A 24,938-nucleotide genomic window follows, 5' to 3' on the forward strand; every position below is an offset into this window, starting at 1 on the left:
CTAGATGTCCTCTTTTTTGGTTTCCCAAATATGGTCACCCTAGTCTATGGGGAATGTCATTTTATTCAAAGGCCTTCCTCAGGGGACTGTAACATTAATAAAACAATAAAACAACTCTGCTATCTTTCCGGCTCCAGGTTAAGACTTTCCTCTTTACCCAGGTATATGGCAGCACATCTTAATCACCCACACGTTTAGTTTTTTAACGGTTTTTAATGCTTTACGTGTGTGTGTTCTGTGTTTTAGAATTTTAAATTTTGTATACTTGTTTCATCTCAATTTTAGAATTTCTCTAAACGGCCCAGAGAGCTCTGGCTATGGGGGTGGTATATAAGTGTAATAAATAAATAAATAAATAAATAATAAAAAAGTACATTAAGATAACACGTAACGTTAAAATAACACATAACAAGTAAGGATTTGTATATTATACTTTTGTTGGAAAGCAGTTTTATGTATAGGTTCTAATGGCACGTTATGCTAAAAAAAATTAAAACTTACATATGGGCATAGGCCTACATGGCAATGTTCCTAATCAACCTAATAAGAAAAACATATTGTTGTTTTTGGAGGCTGGTGGCTCTGATGCCAGTGGGGTGCTGAATCCACTCTGGGTTTCAGTCAGAACCAGTCAAAACTCTAAAGCAGCTATCCACTGGTTCCAGCTGAGCCTAAACTCCCTACTTGTGTATTTTCTTAAAAATAAATTTGTGTAAATCTCAGGTAAATAAAAAGATGATCTGAAAATCTACAGATTCTGCAGGCTGGATCCTTAGAAATCCATTCACATTTTAGTCCATCTCAGATTTCTGCAGCATCCCTAATAGTGACCTCAAAGTTCTCCTGCTTAGCAGACCTTTGCTGGTGTCCTCTGCAATTGTTTTGGTCCAATACTCTTGAGTCTTGATGGACTTGGCATCAACTCAAATAGGTTCCTTCTCAGCATCAGCGGTCTCATTTTATTTACACACCTGCCAGCTTGGAGCATCTTCATTCTCTTCTGCTTTGTTGTCTTAATGAGTCAATGTTGTTTGCACCCTTGTACCCATTGATCTGGGTCCCCTGGTCCTGTTGCTTGTACACTCTCATCTTAACACAAGAAAAAGCATGTCGGGGATCATCCCATGCTGTTAAATACATACTCTTCAACATCTGAGAGACGCACATGGGAACATGCTGACACACTTCTAACACCACACCTCTCAGGCCAAGGATTACTGCCTTAGCCATCTCCAGTTACACAGTGGACGTATTCATATGTCACTTTAAGCAAAAACACCCCACTATGCCTTTAAAAGAGGGGTGGAGAAATTCCTGGAGGATAAAGCTATCAATGGCTATTAGTCCTGATGGCTATGTGCTACCTCCAGTATCAGAGGCAGTAAGCCTGTATACACCAGTTGCCGGGGAACATGGGTGCAAGGCTGCTGTTGCACCATGTCCTGCTTGTGAGTTCCTGGTCAACAGCTGGTTGGTCACTGTGTGAACAGAATGCTGAACTAGATGGACCTTTGGTGTGTTCCAGAAGAGTTCTTCTTATATTCTTAAAATAGAAGATGTAAGAAGTGCCAGGAAAACACAGGATGAGTACAAATGAATGATGACGTAATGTGGACTTCCTGTAAAATGGGAGTGAACAATGTGTTGTGTTTCTCAGAAAACTCTTGCTTTCGATGGGAAGCAAATGACAAGGCCTGCTAGGTAATCCACAAAGCTTTTATTAAGCAACAAACATCTCTTCCCACCTGAAGAGAGTCTAATCTCTTGGAAACTTCCCCCTAGGCAAAACTAAGCAAGACAATTGTCTGATCAAGGAGAACAGGAAGCCTCTTCCCAAATGCCCATAATTTCAGAGAGGCTGGTGTGGAGGCAGCTTCTGGCATAATCCTAGTCGGACTGACTTTCTCACACCTTCCTTCCACTCTGTGCATTTTAGCTTCTGGTGGACCCTAGCATCAGCTAGCTTGTCGGGATGTTCACCCCCGGAAGAAACCTCACTTTCCACTGAGTGTGTAGGATTTGGCCTTGAGGAGATGAGCTTTGGAGAGGGCTGACTCCCAGTTGGGGAATCGCCTGCGAGAGCTTCCTCCCCCACTGGTACAGGCTGGCTGGTGTCTGGCGCCTCCTCCTCTAGATCCGAATCCGAATCTGAATCTGATTGATTACCTGAAACACCTACTCCCAAAACAGGGGCAGTAGGATTAGACATGACACAATGGTGATTCCACAATATACCCCCCATCTGAAAGCAGTCTTAGGCCACAGCTAGACCTAAGGTTTATCCTGCGGTCATCCAGGGTTCGCCCTTGCCTGAGCACTGGATCCCCTGTGTGTCACCTAGATGAACAGGTTTGACCCCTTGATGATCCAGGGATAAACCTTAGGTCTAGCTATGGCCCCAGTTTCCTCTTTTGTTCTCCCCAAAGTCATTTATAACCACTGAGAATCCTAATTGGACTTATTTAGGGATCTCCCTTTTAAAGACTTCTATACTTTTGTAAATCTTCGGACTTTCCCCATGCCTGCTCATTCTTGTATTTTTCTAAATGGTGCATTTTTGGCTACACGAGCAACGGCACTCACCTCTGAACATCGGAAACTGAGAATCACACATCAAATAGGACGATGTGGGAAGCCGCTTAATACCCCTGAATGGTCGTCTGAAACTACCCAAATAATTCACAACATATTCTTCACCAATCCCAGTTCAGAGATGGGTTGCGAACTGCTGTGCCAACTCAGCCTCTTAAGATGCAGGAAGAAAGTTCACTAAAGAAAACGTTGACTTTTTGCTGGTGAATTATGAACAGTGGGGCTTGTTTGTCACACACACACACACACACACACACACACACACAGAGCGAGAGAGAAAGAGAGCGAGAGAGAGAGAGAGAGAGAGAGCGCAAGCATTCTTGAAAGCTGGAAGGTGGTCTCAGATGGGGCAAATGTCAGGACACTATTAGCCACAAATGCAAAAACATTCTCATGTTTGTTTGCTTTTTCGGTTGTCCAGTTTGTATCTTCATTTCTCTAGGAGGGTTTGGCACAGACACGAAAAGAGTGGAGAGAAATGAAGAACTGTTACATTGTTAAGAGATCTGGCCTTCCCTCCTTTTTTTTTTACTCTTGATATATTTACACAGCTGCTGAGCTACTGTTAAAACACTTTCCCATGAAGCAGCATAAGTGCTCTGGAAGCTGAGGAAAGGGAGCCACAGCAGGACAGGCCTAGCTTCAGCACACGGCCCTCTTGGACCCGTCAGGACCCCAGCACAGCCCACAACGAACACCTGTGTCCCCCTTTTTAAAAGTACTGGGCAGCCAGCAGCAGCTTCTTTAATTTCCCACAATGCCCAGGAGGGATGCTGTATTGGGCGCACTGTGGGAAATTAAAATGGCTCCCAGCCACCCCAGGAAGAACATCATGGCAAGGGGGAGACCAACCTGGGTGCATCCAGTGGCCAGTGAAGGAGACACTGTTCCAACGCTTACTTTCCTCTTCCCTCCCCATTCCTTTTACCTTCTATGCCATGTCAAGATTGTGAGCCTGCATAAAAGGACTGTGTTATCTTCCAGTATCTGTATAGTGCTTACAAAATTATTATTATTATTATTATTATTATTATTATTATTATTATTATTATTATTATTATTAATATAAACCAGGCTGGGCATCTTATCTGTTAGCTGGTGGTCCAGCTATAAATGGCCAAACCACTTCAGGCGAGACACAGGCGGGATTGAATTCCCACATGTAGAATGTTCTGTCTGGTACTGACAGAAATGTATTACTGTAGGGTTCCTACTGTATTTTGTTAACTAAAAGAGATGTCCGGGGATGGATCTGGCAAAAACCTCCTGCAACTAGCTCTACAAAATTTAGGTCAAATTTAGATAAATCAAAGACCTCTGAAGGCTACATGGATTTGATGTGACAGGATTTAGGTCAAGTTTAGATAATTCAAAGAACTCTGAAAGCTACAAGGATCTGATGTTTCCTTGGCTTCTCCCTGAGATTGCTGACCTTAGATCATGAGATGGTCATGAGAACTTATTAAGAGGCTATTCCATTTCCACCACGATAAGCATTGTGGATTAGCTGCCTCTATGAAATCTGATACTTTAACAGTATTTATAGGCTCTTTCATTCTCTCCTCTTTCCCACCCCCTGCTCCAATTAATTAAAGCTGGCCATGAATATTACTTTTCTTCCATTACATAACATCAGAGTTCCATCTTACAGTGACGCTTTTGGTGTCTACTAGGAGCTGGGCCTTCTAAGTAGTTGCTCCAACTATGTGGCATGCCTTGCTTGCAAGAACTATGTTCGGCCTCATTGGGGCTGTCATTTGGAAATGTACAAAAACGTATTTGTTTCGAGTTGAACACCCTGTCAGGTGGTTGTTTGATAAATTGCTGCTGACTGATTTCATTCTAATTTCTCATTTTCGGATTTCTAGCTGTTGCACGATGATGTTTTTGACATAGCAAACGGATTGACAAATTCATTTTGTAAAGCAGCACGTACGTATTACAAGTAAATAATATAATAGTGCAATCCTATGCCTCTTTGCTTGGAGGTAAATCTCACTAAAGTCAGTCAATAAAATTGAAAATCAAGACATTCCTCGCTATTTGGGTTTGGTGTCATTTGGGGGGGGGGCATAAATTGTGAGAAAGAATGACGGCAGCATTCAAATATGAATTTTGTTATCATTATGGACATATTGTTTTAACCAGCATGTTCTCTCAAATGCCTTAACATCAGCATTCATTTGGATCAGGATAGGCTCTCTAGGAATAAAGTAGGCTTCTGGACAGTAGTTTAATTTCTGTTAGATCCACTAGAAGAGTCTTCTTTGACTTCATATAGTCTGGGGAGTACTTTTGGCATATATTCTCACTGTGTTATAAATCGTCACTTTTTGTTTCCTGAGAAACTATGATCTTCTATGTGTGTATAAAAATGTACTTAAAGATGGGTGTTCCTAATCTTCCAGTATGGAGTATCCTCTGTGGTAGGTGTACTTAGGAGCTCATTCTTTACCTTGGAAAAGAATTCAATAGAGCTTGTAAGATGTGTGTTTTTGTTTCTTGTTTCCTCGTCAAGAGAGTCTTTGTAGATTTCAGAGAATTTTTGAAGTATTTTTTGTTTGTTTCCGAACTATTTCCTTTCAGATTCTTCTAATGGTGTTATTTAAAACCATTAGTAAAGTTATGTATTCAAAAGACTTCTGTGTAAGTTTTGATTAATGTTATTGCTGTTTATTATCTGCCCCTTGAATATTGTGTTTTGTTACACTGCTTTTGATGAAGATACAACCTATGGACAAAATGTTGTTTTTATGAGTTTGGATTGTTTTATTAAATGTTATTCACACTTTATATTTGTGTGTGTTTGTAAAGTGCCCTTGAAAAAGGGTTTTATAACCCGAAATACGTTGGGATTGGAAAAAACATTTCACAATCACCCAAGTTGCATTGTTTTTTGCTCAGGCACTTGGAGGTGTCCTCTCTGAGTCTGCATGTTTTTTATTACCGTCCCTCCTCATTCGTTTGGAACTGCTAGGGAGCACAGGAAGATTGTAATGTAAGATATGCTTTCGTTTTGGTATTTTTTTTTTACTGTTTTATCTGAATGGTCTCAAAAATGTAATTTGTTTGGTTATAAAGATACATATTTAGGCACATTGCCTGAAGTTGAAGTTCTTGTTGTAATTTTGGTTTCAGGATTCCCACTTTAAGAACATAAGAAGAGCCATGCTGGATCAGACCAAGAGTCCATCTAGTCCAGCACTCTGTTCACACAGTGGCCCACCAGCCATTGGCCAGGGACCAATAAGGCAGGACATGGTGCAACAGAACCCTCCCACCCATGTTCCCCAGCAACTGGTGCGCACAGGCTTACTGCCTCGAATACTGGAGATAGCACACAACCATCAGGGCTAGTAGCCATGGATAGCCTTCTCCTCCAGGAATTTATCCAACCCCCTTTTAAAGCCATCCAAATTGGTGGCCATCACCACATCCTGTGGTAGTGAGTTCCATAATTTAACTATGTGCTGTGTGAAGAAGGACTTCCGTTTATTTGTCCTGGGTCTCCCACCAATCAGTTTCATGGGATAACCCTGGGTTCTAGTATTTTGAGAGAGGGAGAAAAATTCTCCCTTTATGGACATAGTGGTCAGTCAAGGATGGCACATATTCATTTTATGTCTCATGATCTGACAACTTAAAGAGAGAGAGGGCGTTTCAGAGATGGCTATGGGTGTGTGGATCTCGAGGCCCAAAGGGATGATAGAAAGGGATTTATAGGTTCTAAAATGTTCAAAGTAAGCATACCTTCAGTAATTTCTTTCCTTGAAGTAATCAGTGTATGTAGAATGGTTTGGGTGGTTGTCATATATATAATTTATTTGTATTGTTGTACACCACTTCGGTGACATTTGTGGAAAGCCGGTAGAGAAATATTATAAATAAATTCCTAAATAAAATCAGATGGTTTATTATTTTAATGAAATTTTAAAAGGCAAGTTATTAATTATACGGACACACAAAACTGGTTTTGCTATACAGAACACTTAGAAGTACAAAATACATTTTTATTCACAACACAGTTCCACACTGACATGAAGGAGCGCCAACAGATACGGACACAAACGATAAGAAAAGTCCATTAAAAAAACACTCCCCAAACATTTGCATTTATTTTTTCGGGGTGGGGGGAGTTAAGAGTGCGCAATCCAGAGTCAACGCTGAGCACTTTCAGGTTTCAATGGGAGAAAGTCAAATGATGAGGACGATCCTGCCAGAATAAAGCGCAATGATTTCTCTGGGAGTAAAGGTTGCTAATGTTTGGATTTCAGAAATACTGCCCTCTTGCCCCAACCTAGGAAGGGCCAGGAGCCAGGGCAGAACCTGGCAGGTAATGTGAGGAGCCTGAAGGGATTTGGCAGATCAAAGGACAGAATCTAATGGCCAGGGTTACAGCCCAGGTGGAACTTGAGAGGCCAAGGAGTAGAGTTAACTAGGGAAGAATAAAGCAGGTCATGGAAGAACTGGCCAGAATCATGCATTTACTAGATATCAGCCCTGGTTTCCAGGCAGAACATGATCAGACCAGCAAATAGTTTTATTTAAAATAATTGGCCACTCTTCAAAGCAGCATACAATATTTTCAACGCAACATAAAACAGCAAATAATAATTACAAAAGCAGCCCTCATCTAAGAACATCAGAAGTGCCATGCTGGATCAAACCAAGGGTCCATTTAGCCAGCATACTGTTCACAGAGTGGCCAACCGGCTGTCAATGAGGAACCCACAAGCAGGACATAGGTGCAACAGCACCCTCCCGCCCATGTTCCCTAGCAACTGGAGTATATAGGCTTACTGCCTCTGATGTTGGAGGTAGCACATAGCCATCAGGGCTAGTAGCCATTGAGAGCCTTCTCCTCCAGGAATTTATCCAACCCCCTATTAAAGCCATCCAAATTGTTGGCCATCACCTGCTGAATGCCTGCCAAAAACCTGCAGACCTTTGAAAACAGTTGGAGGTTTGCTTCTCCTAAAGGTGGGACCTCACATCTGAAGGCACCTTAAACATTCGCTTAACTCTCTCCTCAGTGAATTCAGTGGGACTTCAGAAAGTTCTAGGTTTGTCCAGATTGGGTTCAATAGAATTAAAAGTGCTTAACTTTGGCAGGATCACACCCAGAGTTAATATAAGCAAATTGGCTTGTGTCCACGCAGTTGTTAACCCAGAAAAACAGGATGACAGTTTAAGATATATTTTCTCCCATAATCAAAGCAAAATGCCACCCATTTTACCCATATATAGCAACACCTTCCCCCACCTGTATTTTCTTTCTGAATACAGCCTCACAGACAAACTCACCAGCTCTAAAGAAACTAAGTCCTTGGCTATCTTGTGAGCCAGCAAAATCAGATAGTATGACATTGATCATTGTGGGGCTGCCTAACTTTTGGAGGGGAAAGGAGGAAAGAAAAGAATAGGGCGTGAATAAAAAAAATGTGCTGTAACAATTGAATAAATCCAACGCTGTTGTTAACATTGTACCAGGAATTAATTAGGAGCTTTAAAAAGGTAGGCTTGTGAAAGGTACTTATAATTCCATACCAAACTTTCAAGCAAAGAAAAGCAACCAATCTAGATGTAAATACAGATGTTAGAAACTATGGGCAGAAGTACATGTATTGCTAAACCTGAGGCTACTGCTGAAAATGGCATCCCCGGCCTTAGCTAGACCTACCTGTTAGTCCGCGACGGAGGGGTGAAGATCTCACAATGGTTTTATCGTGAGATCCCCCCTGTTTACACGCGGCGCACAATGACCTCAGAGGGGGAGGCGTTGCGCCTGCCATTTAAAAAAAAAATCTTAAAGAGCCAGCAGCGCATGAATGCTCGTGCGCATAAGGTAAGTGTTTTTTTTAAGTAATTACTTTCCCTGCTCCCCTCCACCACACCCCCAATGGGCGCAGTGCTCCTGAGGAGCTCTGTGACCTGTGAGCGAGTCCTGGCTCCTTGCGAGGAGCCGGGACAAACCGCGGCACCCGGCCACACGTTCCGCGGTTTTGGGCTCAGCCCGAGACCGTGGAAAAACCGGGCCTAAAGGGGAGGGCGAGATCCCGGGATCCCGTGTGTCATGTGGACACACAGGGACGATCCCGGGGATCACCCCGGGATTTCGCCCCGTCTAGCTATGGCCCCTGTGTCAAACTTCCCCTCATCCATAATGTGTAGGATCACTTATCCATTGTCACTACATCACCGTGTTGACTATTTTCCCGTCTGTAATTGGTTATTGCTGGCTGGGGCAGGGAATTGCATAAACCAACGGTGTCAATGTATCGCGGTAAGTGATTCTAGCGTTATAGGGAAGTGGGGGAGAATCTAACACAGGGGGCAGCAGGTTGGGGAAGGCTGATGAAGAGTAATCCCATGCCTGGAGTAACATTGTCAGCCAGTGGTAAAGGAATAATGGGGATATAGCAAGTCTTTGGGCTGGTTTAGGAACACACCCAGCCAGCGATTTTATACACGTTTTCTGGGTTAAAGTGAGATATGGGCAGTAAGCACACAGTGATACACCTGCTTGCCCATTTGGAGCCATTCTTTCCCCTCACAAAAGGGAGGAAAGATCACATAAATTGGACCAATGTGTTTAGGACTGTTTGCATAGAGTGCCCATGGCTCACTTGGTCTGTGAAACAGTGTACACATACAGGGCTCCTCTAAATGAGCGATTTATTGCACGCTCAAAGTATTCAACTCAAACCCCTTGATCACCCCTCTCCGCCCATGTAATGTAGCCTATAGCAATTGCGCGAAAGAAGCAGGAAGCAAAAGTCCCATGTAAGCAACGTGATTTCTCCTTAATGTAGAGGCGCTTACAGAATCCCTGACTTGGTAAAAATGTGAACTCTCCCTTAGGCTTGGGGGCTGTAAGATCTCTACAATATTGCTTTCTTTTCCAGGTATGCATCCCTTCTTGTGGACTTTCCCTTTTATATGGTAAAATAAAACCAAACACACACAGAGACACAGAAACCCAGGGATTCACTTTGTACAACACCAGATATACAGACGGCACTAAAATGTACACACATTCAAGTTTAAGCTGGGTTTAAATGAGACTTGAAAGGCGCTAGACCTCTTTGTCTTTCCTTTTTTTTTAAAAAAAAAAAATCGTTCCTTTTGTTGTTGTTGTTGCCAGAAACGACTAGGTTACGGTTACAGAACCTTACATTCAAACAGGCCTAAAATGGCCATAAAAAGAGTAGGTTCTGAAGCTTGAAAATGAGGCATTAAAGGGGAGCAGGGAGCAAGGGGGAGCTCCAGTCAGGATCGAGAGTGCTTCACACATGCATATGCGCTCCTTCCCCAAAGGAAGTAGGTGAGCTATGTGGTCTTCCACTCAATCTCACAGTATACTGGCCAAATATAGAGAAATACAGAGGGTCAAGCCCTCGCACCTTACTAAGCCTTTCCCCGCTTCTGTTAATCATTCCCCACAGTCAGAAGCCCATCCCAATGAAGTGAGGAGGCTCGCAATGATTTCAGCAAATGGCGGCTTGGCCAAGTGGAATTCACAACGTGGCCTGGGTTTTGTGGATGTCCTCTGTACACTTGTGTCCACATGACGTCCATTTACTTCAGCGTCAACGATAATACGTCAGCCCCCGGGGTGCGGGCAGTCTGAACCTCCCATGCTATCCCAGAATGCATCAGACTAAGGACTCATGGGGAAAGAACGGTGAGGTCAAAAGAGATTCGCCAGCCCAGAGACGCCGAACCTCTTGCTCATGGGCCAAATCCGGCCTATGGGGAATTTTTTCATCTGTGCAAAATGTGAACTGAGCTGTCAAAAAACAGTTGTCTATCGTTTAAATCCAGTGGTACCTGATGGCTCTGATGTCAGTGGGGCAGTGAATCATCTCCGGGCTTCAGTCAGAAATTCTAAAGGAGCTCTCCAAGATGAGAAGCACCGACTCCCGGAGTAGATTCACCACCTCACTGAAGTCGGAGCCACCAGCCTCCACGGTTTCAGTTAGTAAAGAAATGGAAACTGTTTTCAAAAGTTGCATGAGAGACAGCCCACTCATATATATATGCAAAATGGTGCTGCTCCCGAGAATATATGCTTTATAACAGTGGAGGCCTTAGTACTAGGTGGCACATACTATTGTGAAACCTAGACAATCTCAATGAGATCACTTAGTGTGGCAAAATGCCAGTTTTGGCTCCAGGGTCATTGTCTGGAGGACCGAGCAGTTCCCCAAAAGATAGATGTTGGCTATTCCGTGCTTTAGGGTGCAGTCTGCCATGGCCCAGGACCAAGAGCCTCCCAAGATGGAGGTTTCCAGCAGCACTGGCTCCAAGGAAGAATCTGAAGCAGTTCTTGGACATTCACAAGTGGGGCCAACCACTGTGCCCTGTCCTCTCAATCCCCATGAGATGCTGTGGCCTTCTGTCTTTAAGGAGTGGTCCTCAGACTCTTCCAGTGAGCAGGGAGGCTCTGGGGAACATTCCCCCACCAACTCCTCTCTCCCCAGATCTTCACTACCTAGAAGAAGCCAGTGACCATGGGAAAAGACAGGCGTACACTTGAGGAGGTGGGCTCCCAGAAGGACTCTCCTGGCCAGGCTATAAAATCCTGCCAGTTGCTCTTAGCCAGTGCTGGAGTAACTCCTCTTACCTAGCTGCAGGATTGCTCTCCATGGTCCTGAATCAGCACCTACAGTCCTGGCTGTGGTACTGAAACGGCGCTACTCCAGTACCACTTCACCTGTTGCCAAACTCCATGTCCCCTTGCTTGAGTGGTCACCTAGCAGGGATGCTGCAACACACAATGGAAGAGGACTGAGCTTACGCTAAGTTCTCGTGAGACAAAGTCTGCAGAAGCTAGACTGGGTTTGCAAGGCCAACGAGCCACTCTCCTTTGAAGCAGATCGTCGTTCAAGCTGAAAATTGGTTAGCCGTCGTAAGTCCACTGCTGTGCGTGATCAATTCCAACCACTGTGGGATGAGGTTAAAACAGATGATTGGGGCTTTTGAACCTCTTTCGGCCAGGGGACGGGGTGGATTTCATGGTGGGGGTGGATTTCATGGTGGGGGTGGATTTCATGATAGGGATCCTTTCAGGAGCCACATTCCAGTGGTGGGAAGGCAAACAGGGGCAGGCCCTAAAAAGTACAGGCGTGTTTGGCTTTATAGTTCTTGCTGCCAATGATTAAGCCTTAGGCGAGGCGGTTTCAACCTTTTAGAAAGTGCACAAAAGCCAGAAGCCACCAAACTATTGGGGGAAGCCAGGGGCGTGGCCTTGGGGCCCCAGGCAGGCCAATCTTCAATACCAGTGATATAAATGAAGGTATAAATCTTGCCCCAATCAGTAGGTCTCTTCTAGGCCAGTCCTGTCTGACTGGCCTGGTTCAGACGACACTCTGGGCTTTGTGGTTAGCTTAACCATGTTCAGCTGTGGTTAACGCTAACCACATGGGGAATGCTTGCACTTTTAACCCTTTTGTGGTTCAGTTTTCCTTAGTGAGCTTAACCACAATGTGGTTAACGAGGCAGATGGTTAGGGAAAACGTGTGTCAGACGACACCGTAACCCACAGTTAAGCATTCCGTTAAGCATTTTGTGGTTAAGCGGCATGGTTTAGCGTGTTGTCTGAATGGGGGGGGGGGGTCACTGACAGCATCTCCCTAAGGATCTTTCCCCAGCCTTGTTAAGATGCGATCCTTTCGGCTGGGGAACTGAACACATTCGCTCCCCTCACAGACCCAAGCGCCTTCCCTAGTGAAGCAGACCACGAGAATAGAACCTTTTAGCCCATTCTGAGACGACCACACCTATGCCACCAAAGGTGCAATCCTGTGCATGTTTAGACAGAAAAGTCCTACAACTCCCAGCTATGCTGGCTGGGGAATGGAAGGAGTTGTAGGACTCCCCACCCCCCTGTCTAAATATGCACAGGATTGTGCTTCAAGCCATCTTTGCGCTAAGTTCCATTGAAATCTAAAGGATTAATTTTTTTTCAAGTGTGCAAAGGACCGGAGTGCTTGTTATTTTTCATTCCCTATTTACACAAACAACTTCCTCTACCAGGGAAAGTTAGAAACGGTTCACATTCAAATGTTAAGAGCTCAGAGAAAGTTCACAATCAAAGTGCTTCCCCCACCCCCCCCACCCCTCGATCGCAAAATGAGAATGCGATACAAAAATGCATCCTGACATGAACCCCGGCCGGTTGGCGTTGGCTATTTCACGAGAACTTGCATGGTCAACATTTGGAAGGCGAGCAAGTTATTATCTGAAATATGCGAATGGAGGCTTCTTGTAGAATAGCTTCTATGATGATGTTACACAGGAAAAAGCGGAGCCCAAATTACATTGGTATTCCCCCACCCCACCCCCCTGAAACATAGTTTCAGAGGTTATCTGGCTAGATAACTTTACTCGGAAAATGGAGGAAACATCCCCAGATCAGCAAAATCTTCAATGTTGTAATTGCCAGTCCCTTGTGTGGGATCTCCTGGAATAGGTAGCATATCCTGCAAGATAAAGAAAACCGAAAGATAAACATGGTTTTTCTTCTATGCTCATCTCTGTTAAAGGAAAACTACCTTGCTTGCTTGGTTATGCAGCGATTAACTGCAAAAAGAGCAGAGCGAATGGGAGGAGGGAGAAAGAACTTTGGGTTTATGAAAGCATTGTTTTGTGCAAAATTCTGGGGTTGTGTACAATATCTGCTGTACAGGCCTGCTCCTGGTGGTTCCACCTAGATCCATCCTCCGATTGGAATCCACCAGGGGAAGAGCCTTCAGCGTGGTGGCCCCCCTCCTGTGGAACTCCCTGCCTCTGGAGGTCAGACAGGCTCCAACCTTGTACTCTTTTCGGCGCCTCCTGAAAACATCTTTATTCCAAGAAGCCTTTCTTTAACATGCAGCCTTGGATTTCTGTGTTGTTGTTTTTTGCTTCTTTTTAAATTTTGTTTTAACTGTTTTATTCTGTTTTTATTTTCATTTTACCTTGTACACCGCTCCGAAATTTTTTCAATGAGGAGCGGTATATAAATATTCTAAATAAATAAATAAATAAATAAATAAATTATCTGGCACCATTTCTTGGACAAAAACTTCAAGCCACAACTGGGGGTCCAGCATCAAAGCTATTCCACCGGTGCTGACATCCATTAAACACCTCCTGAAGACATATCTTTTCAGACAGGCTTTAACTGGACTAAAACCTTATTTGGTTTTTTGTTTGTTTGTTTGAAAACTTTAAAGGTTTTGAATTTTGTCTTGTTGGGTCTTATGGTTTTAATTGTAAACTTGGGCAGTATAAATATCTAATAAATAAATAAATAAATAAATAAATAAATAAATAAATAAATAAATAAATAAATAAATTGAAATGAAAAAATATGCACCCCTTGCCACACCAGGCTGCTATGACCGGCCATTTTAAAATTTCCCATAATGCTGTGGAGCACTTGACATAGCCCCACTTCTGGGGCCCTGCGGGGAATTTAAATTGGCGCCTCTCAGCCAGCCTGGCAAGAACTTTTGCCAAAAGAGGCAAGTTGCCTTGTTGTGCTTAACAACTCTGTACCCAACAACGCACAGCGATGAGCAATACAATCCCATGACGTGGCAGGATCTGTCTGACCACTTTACCCCAGTGCTGGATTTAGGAACAAGCCAAGTAAGCCGTGGCTTACGGCCTCATTTTATGAGGGGCCTCTAAGTATGTTGGAGATAACTTAGATGTATTATAATTGAAATTGCTTTGGCTTAAATACATTGGAAAGTCTGGTGTGACTTAAAGCAGAGTTGCCTTATATAGAGAAAGTGCGGCAACGCAGTGTTTAGTATTGGAGGCAATAAGTGCAGGCTAGAGCCGATTCAAAAGAAGTTCAACTCAGCTTGTGCTTTTATACACATCTTCAGAGAAGGCTAACACTGTTTAACTCCAAGCACCCCTAAATGCTGGAAGTTACCCTTTCTATTATAATGCAATATACTTTTTCCTCTTTATTTTTATGGTACGGGGCTTCTGAATCTTGACAAGGCTTAGGGCATCAGCATGTCTTAATCCGGTCTTGCATCACCCTGAAAAACTCAATTTGCTAATCCCTTCGGCAGCTGGAACAGTGGTTCAATTCTGAAATGGGATGACCCAACTGTGTTCTCTTCTTGTCCCTTAAAGATGGGGAATTGGTGCAGTTTTGTTGCCGTGCGGCCTGCTGTTACAATGGGGCTTCTGGCTGTACTCACCTGGAACACTTCTGTCTGGCTCGTTTGCTGGTGAGCGTGCTGCTCACTGTTTTGCTGGTTATGGTGTTGGCTTTGCCATTGAGACCAAACCTCCGATGGCCTCCCTTGAAACTGTCCGCTGCTTTGGCTGCTCTCAGCTGAAAAAATAAGAAGATAAAATGACAAGGATGTTTTTTTTTTAAAGAACGTATCTTCGCTTTTTTTTTATTTTTTTTTTGCCAAGTAAAATATTCATCCCTGCCCACTGTGGGTTCATTCCTCACTGCCTGATATTCACGCAGTGTTCCTGCGTGCGTTAAGAGGAACTTTCTTCTTTATGAAGATACATGTGGGGGCATGTGCATGTTGCTTGCTAAAAATCAGAAGGATTGGCTCTGCTCTCGTTCCATCCACCAAGGAAGTGAAAAGGGCCTTTTTGGTGTTGGCTCCCTAGCCTTCAAACTCCTTTCTGGAAGAGATACACTGAAGTCCAGCTCTGCACTCACTTAGGAATGTGGGCATGATTTGAATGTATGCAGGTATTATGGATTGCTAGAGGTTTGTTCTACATTACTGTATCAACCCATGAGTTTGTTTGTTTGTGTGTGTGTGTGTGTGTTGAAAATGTCTTAAAGGAATATTAGATTTTACTGGTCCCATTCAGAAGACACCTTAAATCACGGCCTTAACCATGGTCCTTAAGCCAAAAAGCCAGGCTGTGTTCAAAAGACACCTTGAACCATGGTTTTAACCACGGTGAATAAGCCTTTTTGCCTTAGTCACCGTGGTTAAAGCCATGGTTTAAGGTGTCTTCTGAACACAGGGTGGCTTTCTGGCTTAACCACCGTGGTTAGAGCCATGGTTTAAAGGTGTCTTCTGAATGGGGCCACAGGTTTTTATGGGTTGCTTAAGTTTCAAACTCATCTTAAGCATCTTGGAAAAGTAGGAAGGATAGGATATAAATGTTATAATAGATAAACAAATAAATGCAATCCATAAATGATACTCCTTTTAACTTGAAGTGAAGGATGGATGCAACTGTATAGATTTTAGGGATGTGCTCCGCTTCTAATCGGACCGGTGAATTAGAAACGGGGCGGGGTGCTTCTCCTCCCCTTAAAGCGGAGGCGAAGAGGATTGGGGGGCTGGTGGAGCGTTGCGAAGAGGATCGAGGTGAAGGTGGATCCTTCGCCTCAATCCGGAGCTCCGCAAGAAAGGTAAGTGGGGTTTACCGGGCCCTGCTGCTGTCGCTGTCGCCCATGCGGCGACAGTGGCAGGGCCCGGTAACCCCCCCTCCCTCCTCTCCCTTACCTGCATCCGTCCGCGGTCCCTCGGCTTCTTCAATTGAGCCCGCAGCTCAACCAGGAAGTCTAGGCCGCACTTGCGGCCCAGACTTCCTGGTTGAGCCATGGGCTCAATTGAAGAAGCCGAGGGACTGCGGACGGACGCAGGTAAGGCCCCCTCCCCCTTGGTCCCTTACCGGGCTTTGCCGCCATCGCCGCATGGGCGGCGGTGGGGCCCGATAAACCCCCCTCCGTCCTCTCCCTTACCTGTGTCCGTCCGCGGTCCCTCGGCTTCTTCAACTGAGCCCGCGGCTCAACCAGGAAGTCTAGGCCGCACTTGCAGCCCAGACTTCCTGGTTGAGCCACGGGCTCAACTGAAGAATCCGAGGGACCGCGGACGGACGCAGGTAAGGCCCCCCTCCCCCTTGGTCCCTTACTGGGCTCTGCAGGTAAGGGAGATGAGGGAGGGGGGCCTTACCTGGCACCACTCCCCTCCACTGCGGAGCTCCGATTCGGAGCCGGAGCTCCGCTGTGAAGAGGAGCGGACTATGGGTGGAGCGGTGCAGGCCGATCCGAAATTTTCGGATCGGCCCGTGGGGTGGTTCGGGGGGGTCCGTGCACACCCCTAATAGATTTGTTTGTTAAAATGCAGGTCTAAGTCGTGGCAAACCTAGGCAGGGTTCACATGTCAAAATAACCCAATATTTTAAAAATTGTGGGTTATGGCAGCTTGCTAGTGGACTCTGTCCAATCACTCTTGCTACAAGTGAGAGTAGCTAAATAAGAGGTAGGCAACTTGGCTCCCATGGACACCTGTCCACCCTTGGACAACTTCCTTGGCACCCATCGAGATGTCAGGGGAGGCCGATGACTCCGATTTCCGTGAGGATATGAATCCATTCTGGGTTCCAGCTGGCATCAGCCAGCACTCTACAGGAGCTATTCAAGGTGCTGGATGTTGACCCCAAAATAGGCTCAGCACCTTGGATAGCTGTCTTATAAGTCTAGCTGGGGCTGACTGAAGCCCAGAATGGATTCACAGCCCCACCGAAATGGGAGCCACCAGCCTCCACCCAAGATGCCCATCACCCACTTTTTCTTTTAAAATAACAGTTTCTTAATGGTAGCTGGAACAGCTCCAAAGTGAGGGCCTCTAGCTGCTCCCGTCTTATTCGCCCATAAATGTTTGCGGACCACACATGGGTGAGCAACACGCTTAGGAAATGAAGACAGAAGCTCAATGCTGTCATCTGCAGTGCAGCCATTTTGTGGTGGTGCCCAGGACAGTTTCTCAAATGGCCAACTGCGGCTACGGGACCCAGACATTTCCCTACCCTTCGGCTAAACAAACCAGGGACCTTCCGTCTGTGGTTTGTTTATAGTCATGTTCAAATCGGGAACTGTGGCTTGTCTCTCCCTCAAGAAGTCAGAGTCATAACCCATGGTTTGTGGTTGGGTTATGACTCTGGCTGGTTGGGGAAGAGGCAAGCCAGCATTCCTGGTTTGCACGTCATACCAAACAAGCCACGGATGGCTTGTTTAGCCACCTGTATTTGTACTGGGAGTCAGCAGGCTACAAGCAACAGTACACGCCTTTGTTCAAAATAAGCCGCGATGTTAACAGATGGTGAGTTGTTGCGATTTGTGAAATGGGCTCTAGTCTTCTATTAACTTCTTTATCTTTGTGCAGATGCTAAATGTGCTCCTGTTTTTAATAATGATAATAACAATAATAATAATAATAGTCAGGAAATTCCTGAATCTGTAAAAGACAGCAAGACTTGGCAAAGCCCGTCATATTCGTCTAAAAAAACCACCATGAGCGAGAAAGAGATATAATAATATTTCCTGTAAAACCTTCAGAAACTAGGCCTACCAATAAATTATTATTATTATTATTATTATTATTATTATTATTATTATTAATTAGATATTGGCAAAGATGGCAAAACTTACAGTGATAATGAGAGATAAATCAACAGCTACATTCATTTCTGAATGGAAACCTCTGATAAAATTTTTGCAGGAAACAGAGGAAAATGATGTTTTTGTCTGTGGATTCAGTGTATGAGATATAGTTAACTTAGAAGAAAGAAAAGAATTTGATTATTGTGTTAAATGTATCAAACAAGGAGAAAATATAATTCACATTTGTGATATGTACGACCAAATAATAATAATAATAATAATAATAATAATAATAATAATAATAATAATAATAATTTAAATAGAGCAGTTCTTTACCCAATGAGGAGCACAATTTGCCTCCCCAGTCCCAACAGCTCATAACCCCCCACCAGGTAGATTTCCTTCATTCCTAAACCCACCTTATACTGGGATAGAACGGCTAGTTTGAATAAGAATATCTTCCACCACTTCTGGAAGATGCACAGGCTCAGTCTTTGGCAAGTCTCCTGTGTAGGGGAAGAGATTTCCAAAGCTACTGAGAGACGGCTATTGGAAGCGTCTCTCTTCGTGTCCCTGAAAATCCTGATCTTTCTCATTTCCAAGCTTAACGGGGTATTATGGTCAATTATTCTGCAAAGGATCCAATTGGTAACGACTGAATTAGGAACCAGATCCAAAGTCCTCACAGAGAATATCTCAACTGAGGCTTCAGCTCCTTGTTGTGTGACTTTAAAACAAACAAATCCCCTTTTTGCTTACTGTACGCTTTGGTATTTAAGTGATCTCTCCTCACCTTTTGTTCCTGGCACTTCCACGCAAACTTCTGAAGTTGATTCAGTGCCTGTCCTGAATTATCAGCTGGATTCGCTGAGCGGAAGATACTGCTTTTCAAGACTTGAAAAGACATCCCTTCAAGCTCCCTGCTCCTCCCAATAGGGTTCCTTCCAATTGCAGACAACAACGGAGTGCCAAATTAAAGGACTCAGAGCAGTGGTGGCAGGTGGCTCTGATTTCATTGGGGCTGCGAATCCATTCTGGGTTTCAGTCTGGACTAGCCAGAATTCTAAAGGAGCAATCCAAGGTGATGAACCTATTTTGGGGTTAGGATTCAGCCCTTTGGACAGCAACGTTAGAGTTCTGGCTGGTTCTGACTGAAACCCAGAATGGATTCGCAGCCCTGTCGCGATTAGAGCCACCTTCCTTCACTGACACAGTGTAGATGGGCCCCTGAGATAAAAGCATATTTTTTCTATTATGGAGACACTCAGCCATGTAGTTGAGGGTCAAAGCAGGCAATACTTTTGTACTTTTTTTTTTACTCTAGTGTAAATGCAGGGGTACTGATTCAGACTGAGTCCCAAGCATGGGGATGGTGTAGGGGGGTATTAACTCTTTCCCCTCCTGTGATTCCAGTCCAGATGGGGGGACTCTATGTATGCAATTTAGTGACCCATTTCAGTCTGGGAACAAGGGAGTTTATTTGTTACATTTGCATCCCATCGAGGAACTCAGGGTGGCTACATGTGGTTCTCAGGTGGTCTCCCCTCCAAGCACTGGCCAGACCCAGAACTGCTTAGCTTCAGCAAGGTGGCTGCATCACATGTCTTCAGATCACATCCCGGGACCAGGTGTCATCATGGGAGATATCACCAAATGGTCCTATGCATCCCATTTTGCTAGCACCTTCCCCATTCCTTACTGCCAGGGATAGTTAGGCCACTGAGCGTGGGGGTCTTGTACTTTGTTTATTTTTAAGATGATTTAATTAGGAATAGTCTGGAAGACTTTGGGCCTGTTCGGCCTCTGGAATGTTAGAATATGTGTGAATTGATCTGTCAACATTCTCAGAGCAGGGGTGGGGGAGTGGTTCTACTCCTGCAGCCACCTGCTTGGTTTGGCCTTGGCAAAGAAGCTGCCAGTGAAAAGTTGATCGAGAAAGGGTGAGCTGTGGTTGCAGAAGGATCGGTTTGTTAGGCCTTTCATATAGAATCATAGAATAGCAGAGTTGGAAGGGGCCTACAGGGCCATCGAGTCCAACCCCCTGCTCAATGCAGGAATCCCCCCTATAGCATCCGTGACAGATGGTTGTCCAGCTGCCTCTTGAAGGCCTCTAGTGTGGGAGAGCCCACAACCTCACCAGGCAACTGATTCCATTGTCGTACTGCTCTAACAGTCAGGAAGTTTTTCCTGATGTCCAGGCGGAATCTGGCTTCCTTTAACTTGAGCCCGTTATTCCGTGTCCTGCACTCTGGGAGGATCGAGAAGAGATCCTGGCCCTCCTCTGTCTTTCCAGAACTTGCTCCTTTGATTGCCTGAGGGGTCATGTCAGGAACCATCCGCCTCCTTTCTCCGGGTTTGGGAACCATGTGTGGGGACCGTGGAGATGGCAACGGGAAAACCACATTGATGGGGATCTCGTCATGGTAGTAGGGATTAGCTTTTGACTCTTCTGGAATTTCTTGGAGCCTAAAGCTACTGACCATCAGCTCTATGATTTCTGAAGTGTGTAACCATTAAGCTTTGCTGCGGGATTTCCTGCAATAAAGACGTTTCTCTTATTCAGGTGCCCCTTATCAGTTTGCCAGAATGTGTGCTTGGCCTGAGGCACCGGGAAACTTGACACTTATTTGCTAAATGTGAATTCCCTGCCTCTGTCTTTTTCTCTCTTCACTATTACTCTTAGAATAATGTGCTGTGACCTGGGCATACTAACCAAGTGCTCCTTGCCTTCTGTAAAACATGTGCAGTAAAACAAAACTTCTATGGTTCACCTCTGAATTATGGCTCTTAAACGAATTTCCCCCAATTTCGATGACGTACAGAGGTGCCACACGTCTGAGAAAGATCCATGTATTCCCGGGCTGGTCGCACACAAGTGTACACATGGCTGCATGTGTGAGCGAGGACACACGGTGAAATTTCTAGAGACAGTGTCGCTGATGCACTTACGCACACACACACACTAGAGCAACAGAGGGTGCCTGTGAACACCTGTTGCCTCTTAGGTTGATTGACGTACAGCAGAGGTGCGTCAATCTCTGTGGTGTGCTTGATGAGATCCTGTCATTCTCAGGGAACACACACACACACACACACACACACACAAAATGGCGCTTCCATGAAGCTAGGAGATACAAATCAAGTGAGTCCACTTTGGAATTCTTGTGGCCCTCCAGATGTTTTGTCTTTCAATTCCCACCAGCACAACAGGGAAGGATGATGGGAGTTGCAAGCCAAAACATCTGGAGGGCCGTAAGTTATCTCCTCTACAACCTTTTCAGTTATGAGGCCTGATGTTGGCAATGTCCGTTTCCCACTGGTCATCCCATTGGTCATCTCTACCCAACATCTGATAGCATGAGTACCATACAATACCGTGTAGCGGCTTTGGAGAATTTTCAGACCCAGGACCCACTTTTCACACTCCCCCAACCCGCAGCATGGGACCCTCTTAGAATTTATCATTACCTTTGTCCTTTCCACAGTTACCATACGCAGAGGAGAGCAATGGAGCTCCCCTAGAAGAGGGAATTCTAGTAGGTATGGCTTTTCTCATCCTCGCAGTAAGAGCTACACCTGCTAGTCCCCCCTCTTCTACGTAACTGTTAAAAGCTGCCACAGGAGCTCTGCAGTGCTCCTTTCCATTTGATCATTCTGTCTGTGCTTTTCTCCTCATCTCCCCACTGCCCTCAACTCTTGCTTTCTTTCTCTTAAAACACACACACAGCTAAACAAAATGGTGGTGGTCTCTGGTGCAACTCACCCTGAGCTGGGATTGAACCCCCATGTGGGGCTTGACTCACCAACTGAAGACCACTGACCCAGATCTTGAACTGGGGATTTTGGTCCCTATACCCAGGCATCTCAACTCTTCGTGCTACTGCTACGAAAGGCGAGAGCTTCGGCTATTGGGCGGTATAAAAATGTAATAAATAAATAAATAAAATAGTGCAGCGCAGCAATTTGATGGCTCTTCAGTGCAGGCAATGTTGCATTGGTACAGACAAAGCTGTTCACATACAGCCCACCCCTGCTTTCCAGCTTGACTGCTGGGACACTGATTGGCTGGCCTGCTGATTGGCCTGCCCGCCTCCAGGACCACCAACCCTGATAGTTCCATATAATAACAAGTTTAAGCCAAATTTACTCTTGAAGTTCGATGTACTCAGGCAACGCAGGCAGGTTTCATACGTACCAAACCCCGGTGTTCTGTTAGCTAGGCTGGAATAGGCATTCCCGCTTGGAGAAGATGTGGCAGGGCTCGACAGCGGGCTGTATGATGCTGGGTCAGCGGGGTAAGTATGGCTGGTTCCAATCGCAAAGGGCGAAGACTGAGCCTTGCCAGATTGGGAAGGAATTTGCTGAATGGGGAGTAGAAAGACAACAACAGCAACATAAAGATATATTACTTCCCTGCAGTTTTTGATAAGAGGAACGAAATGGCGGAATAGAACCCTAATCTCAGCAAATTAAGCAATCTTGCGGAGCTAATCAGGCAGATTGTTTACCACTCTCATTAAGCTGCAGCAATGGTCACTTAAGGTCAAGAAATCCAGCACACTGCAAGGGAATGCGTGTGTAACATTTCCCTGATACAACCCATTTGTTCCCTTCTCCTGGCTCCAGGTTTTATGGGGCCGTTGGGAAAGATGCCCTGATTAGGACTTCTTCTCCTTGCCACTGTCACCACTGCTGTGGTGCAATTCTTGCATTAAATAATGATGCCTTATAGTTATATCCTGTTTGGACTACTGTAATGTGCTTTATGTGGGGTGGCCTTCGAATACTGGGACTGCTGGTTACAGGGAGTGACTCCTGAGTTATAACAGTTTCACTGGCTACTGATCTGCTTCTGGGCAGAATTCAAAGTGCTGGTTATGACCTATACAGCTTGGGACCAGGCAACCTGAAAGATTGCCTTCCATACAAGCCTGCCCAGTTCCTAAGACCTTCTGGAGAGGTCCTTCTTTCAAAAAACCTGCCTTTAGAGGCACGTTTTGGCCACTCCCAAGCTGTGGAACTCCCATCCAAGGGTGGGTAGATTCGCTTCCTCTCTGCTGTCCTTCCACCAGCAGGTGAAGACTGGTTTATTCAAGAAGGCCTTCATCCTGTAAGTGAATCTGGTGGGTTGGGCGCTGATTTTAATCATATGTCTTTTTGGTAATTGCTACATTTTTATTGTGTTTTAATGCATTCTATTAATCAGTTTAATTGGTTCCGGAAGCCACCTTGAGTGTCGTTTTTTTGGTAGAAAGATGGTGTACAATCTCCACCTCTTTCTGACAAACCTGCAATTGATCTATACCAAATATAACTTTGTCCTTTCTCTTCCAATGAGCGGATATGAAGCAGGGCCCTTTCATGAACTTCCATACCTGCCCTGGAAATGGAGGGCGACTGCCTGTCCAGGCAACTTGGCTCTGGTTTAACTGGCGAGAGATCTGCGTCAGGTTCTGGCCCGTTGACGTAGAGGACTGAATGTCGTTGACTCCAGGCACGTGGACCACGGATGAGCTTCAGAGAGGAAGAATGGAAATCAACTTATTATTTATTTCTAATATTTTGTCAAGCCCTCCCGGCATGTAGGGTGACAAACAAAGAACTCAGTATCCAAGGAAATAGGCTTTATTATGTGAAACAGTCTATTATAGGGGAGTGAGGCAGGTGGCTACCAGGAGGAGGGCTTTCTCCGCTGTGGCACCCCAGCTGTGGAATGAGCTCCCCAGAGAGGTTCGCCTGGTGCCTACAGTGTACTCCTTTCGTCACCAGCTGAAGACCTTTTTATTTTCTCAGCATTTTAACACTTCATTTAACTTAAATTTAAACTTTGCTGTTTTAATTCCATATTTTAACCTGTATCAAATTCTGCTGTGTGGTTTTATCCCGGTTGTGCTTTTTACATTGTATTTTGTATTTGCGTTTTTAGACTGTTTGTTGTTTTATTATGCTTTTCATGGTTTTAATTTTTGTGAACCGCCGAGAGAGCTTTGGCTATTGGGCGGTATAAAAATGGAATAAATAAAATAAAATAAAAGAAATAAAATATTAACAATTCAGATTACAGAGTTGACCAGCTTCTGACTTCTAACCACCTCCTCCTCCCACCTTTTCCCCCAATACTGGGAGTCAAGGCGGCTTTACAAAATTTAAAACATATGCAATTAAAACTTAGAAAGAGATATACAAATGTTAAAATTATAATTAAATCAATTATAGTATTAAAACATTTAAATGATTAAAAGCTGAATGTCACATTAAACCGTCCCCCCCCAGTGCATTAACAGGTCCAAACTCTTCAGGCCTGCTGAAACAAAAAAGTTTTTGCCTGTCTCTGAAAGTGTAACAAGGAAGGAGTCAGTCTAACCTCCCTGGGAAGGGAGTTCCAGAGCCTTGGTGCAGCCACCGAGAAGGCCCTTATAAGAGACTGCAATTATTTTATTTGTGGTGTACGCTCGTGTACCTTGGCAGCCAAATTTGGGAAAGTGCTCCATTAAAAGAGCCCGAGAGACCTTGGCAGCACCTAAATAAGGACAAGATGAAAACTTCACAGGTGTTTTCAGACTCTGCGGTCTCCCCAGACTGCTTAAGCACACACTGGACTACATACTTCTCAGCCAGATCCAGGCAAGCCACGTGCCTTCGTTTTACACAGACCGGTCCAGATATAACTGAAGGCTAGATGTGATTAATATACTTGCTATATGTCGTGTTTGTGTCCCCCCGCCCTCCCCTGCTGCCTGTACATAGGAATGCTTGCTTCTTTGATATTTATTAAAGACACATGACAACTCGGTCTCACTAAGGGTGGAAAGCTATTTTTTAGAACACCATGATTATAAGAAAAGGAATTGAGAATAAGACGGCCAGTACCATACTGCCCTTATACAAATCTATGGTGCGACCACACTTAGAATACTGTGTACAGTTCTGGTCACCACACCTAAAAATGGATATTATAGAGCTGGAA

General features: G+C 44.7%; 1 protein-coding gene across 2 annotated transcripts in view; it reads right to left on the reverse strand.

Annotated features, from left to right (window-relative positions):
• Positions 1 to 12,757: 12,757 nt before the first annotated feature.
• Positions 12,758 to 24,938, reverse strand: part of ARNT2 (aryl hydrocarbon receptor nuclear translocator 2) — a 135,900-nt gene continuing 123,719 nt past the window's right edge. For both annotated transcript variants that reach the window (XM_063142556.1, XM_063142554.1), the window contains exons 16-19: positions 23,347 to 23,485; positions 22,167 to 22,332; positions 14,802 to 14,938; positions 12,758 to 13,076 (exon numbers count right to left, since the gene is read on the reverse strand). In XM_063142556.1, coding sequence (XP_062998626.1) covers positions 12,978 to 13,076; positions 14,802 to 14,938; positions 22,167 to 22,332; positions 23,347 to 23,485 — 541 coding nt within the window. In that variant the 3' untranslated portion in view covers positions 12,758 to 12,977. The remainder of the gene's footprint in view (positions 13,077 to 14,801; positions 14,939 to 22,166; positions 22,333 to 23,346; positions 23,486 to 24,938) is intronic.

Source organism: Elgaria multicarinata, chromosome 16, assembly GCF_023053635.1.
Source record: "Elgaria multicarinata webbii isolate HBS135686 ecotype San Diego chromosome 16, rElgMul1.1.pri, whole genome shotgun sequence".
Lineage (NCBI taxonomy): Eukaryota > Metazoa > Chordata > Lepidosauria > Squamata > Anguidae > Elgaria > Elgaria multicarinata.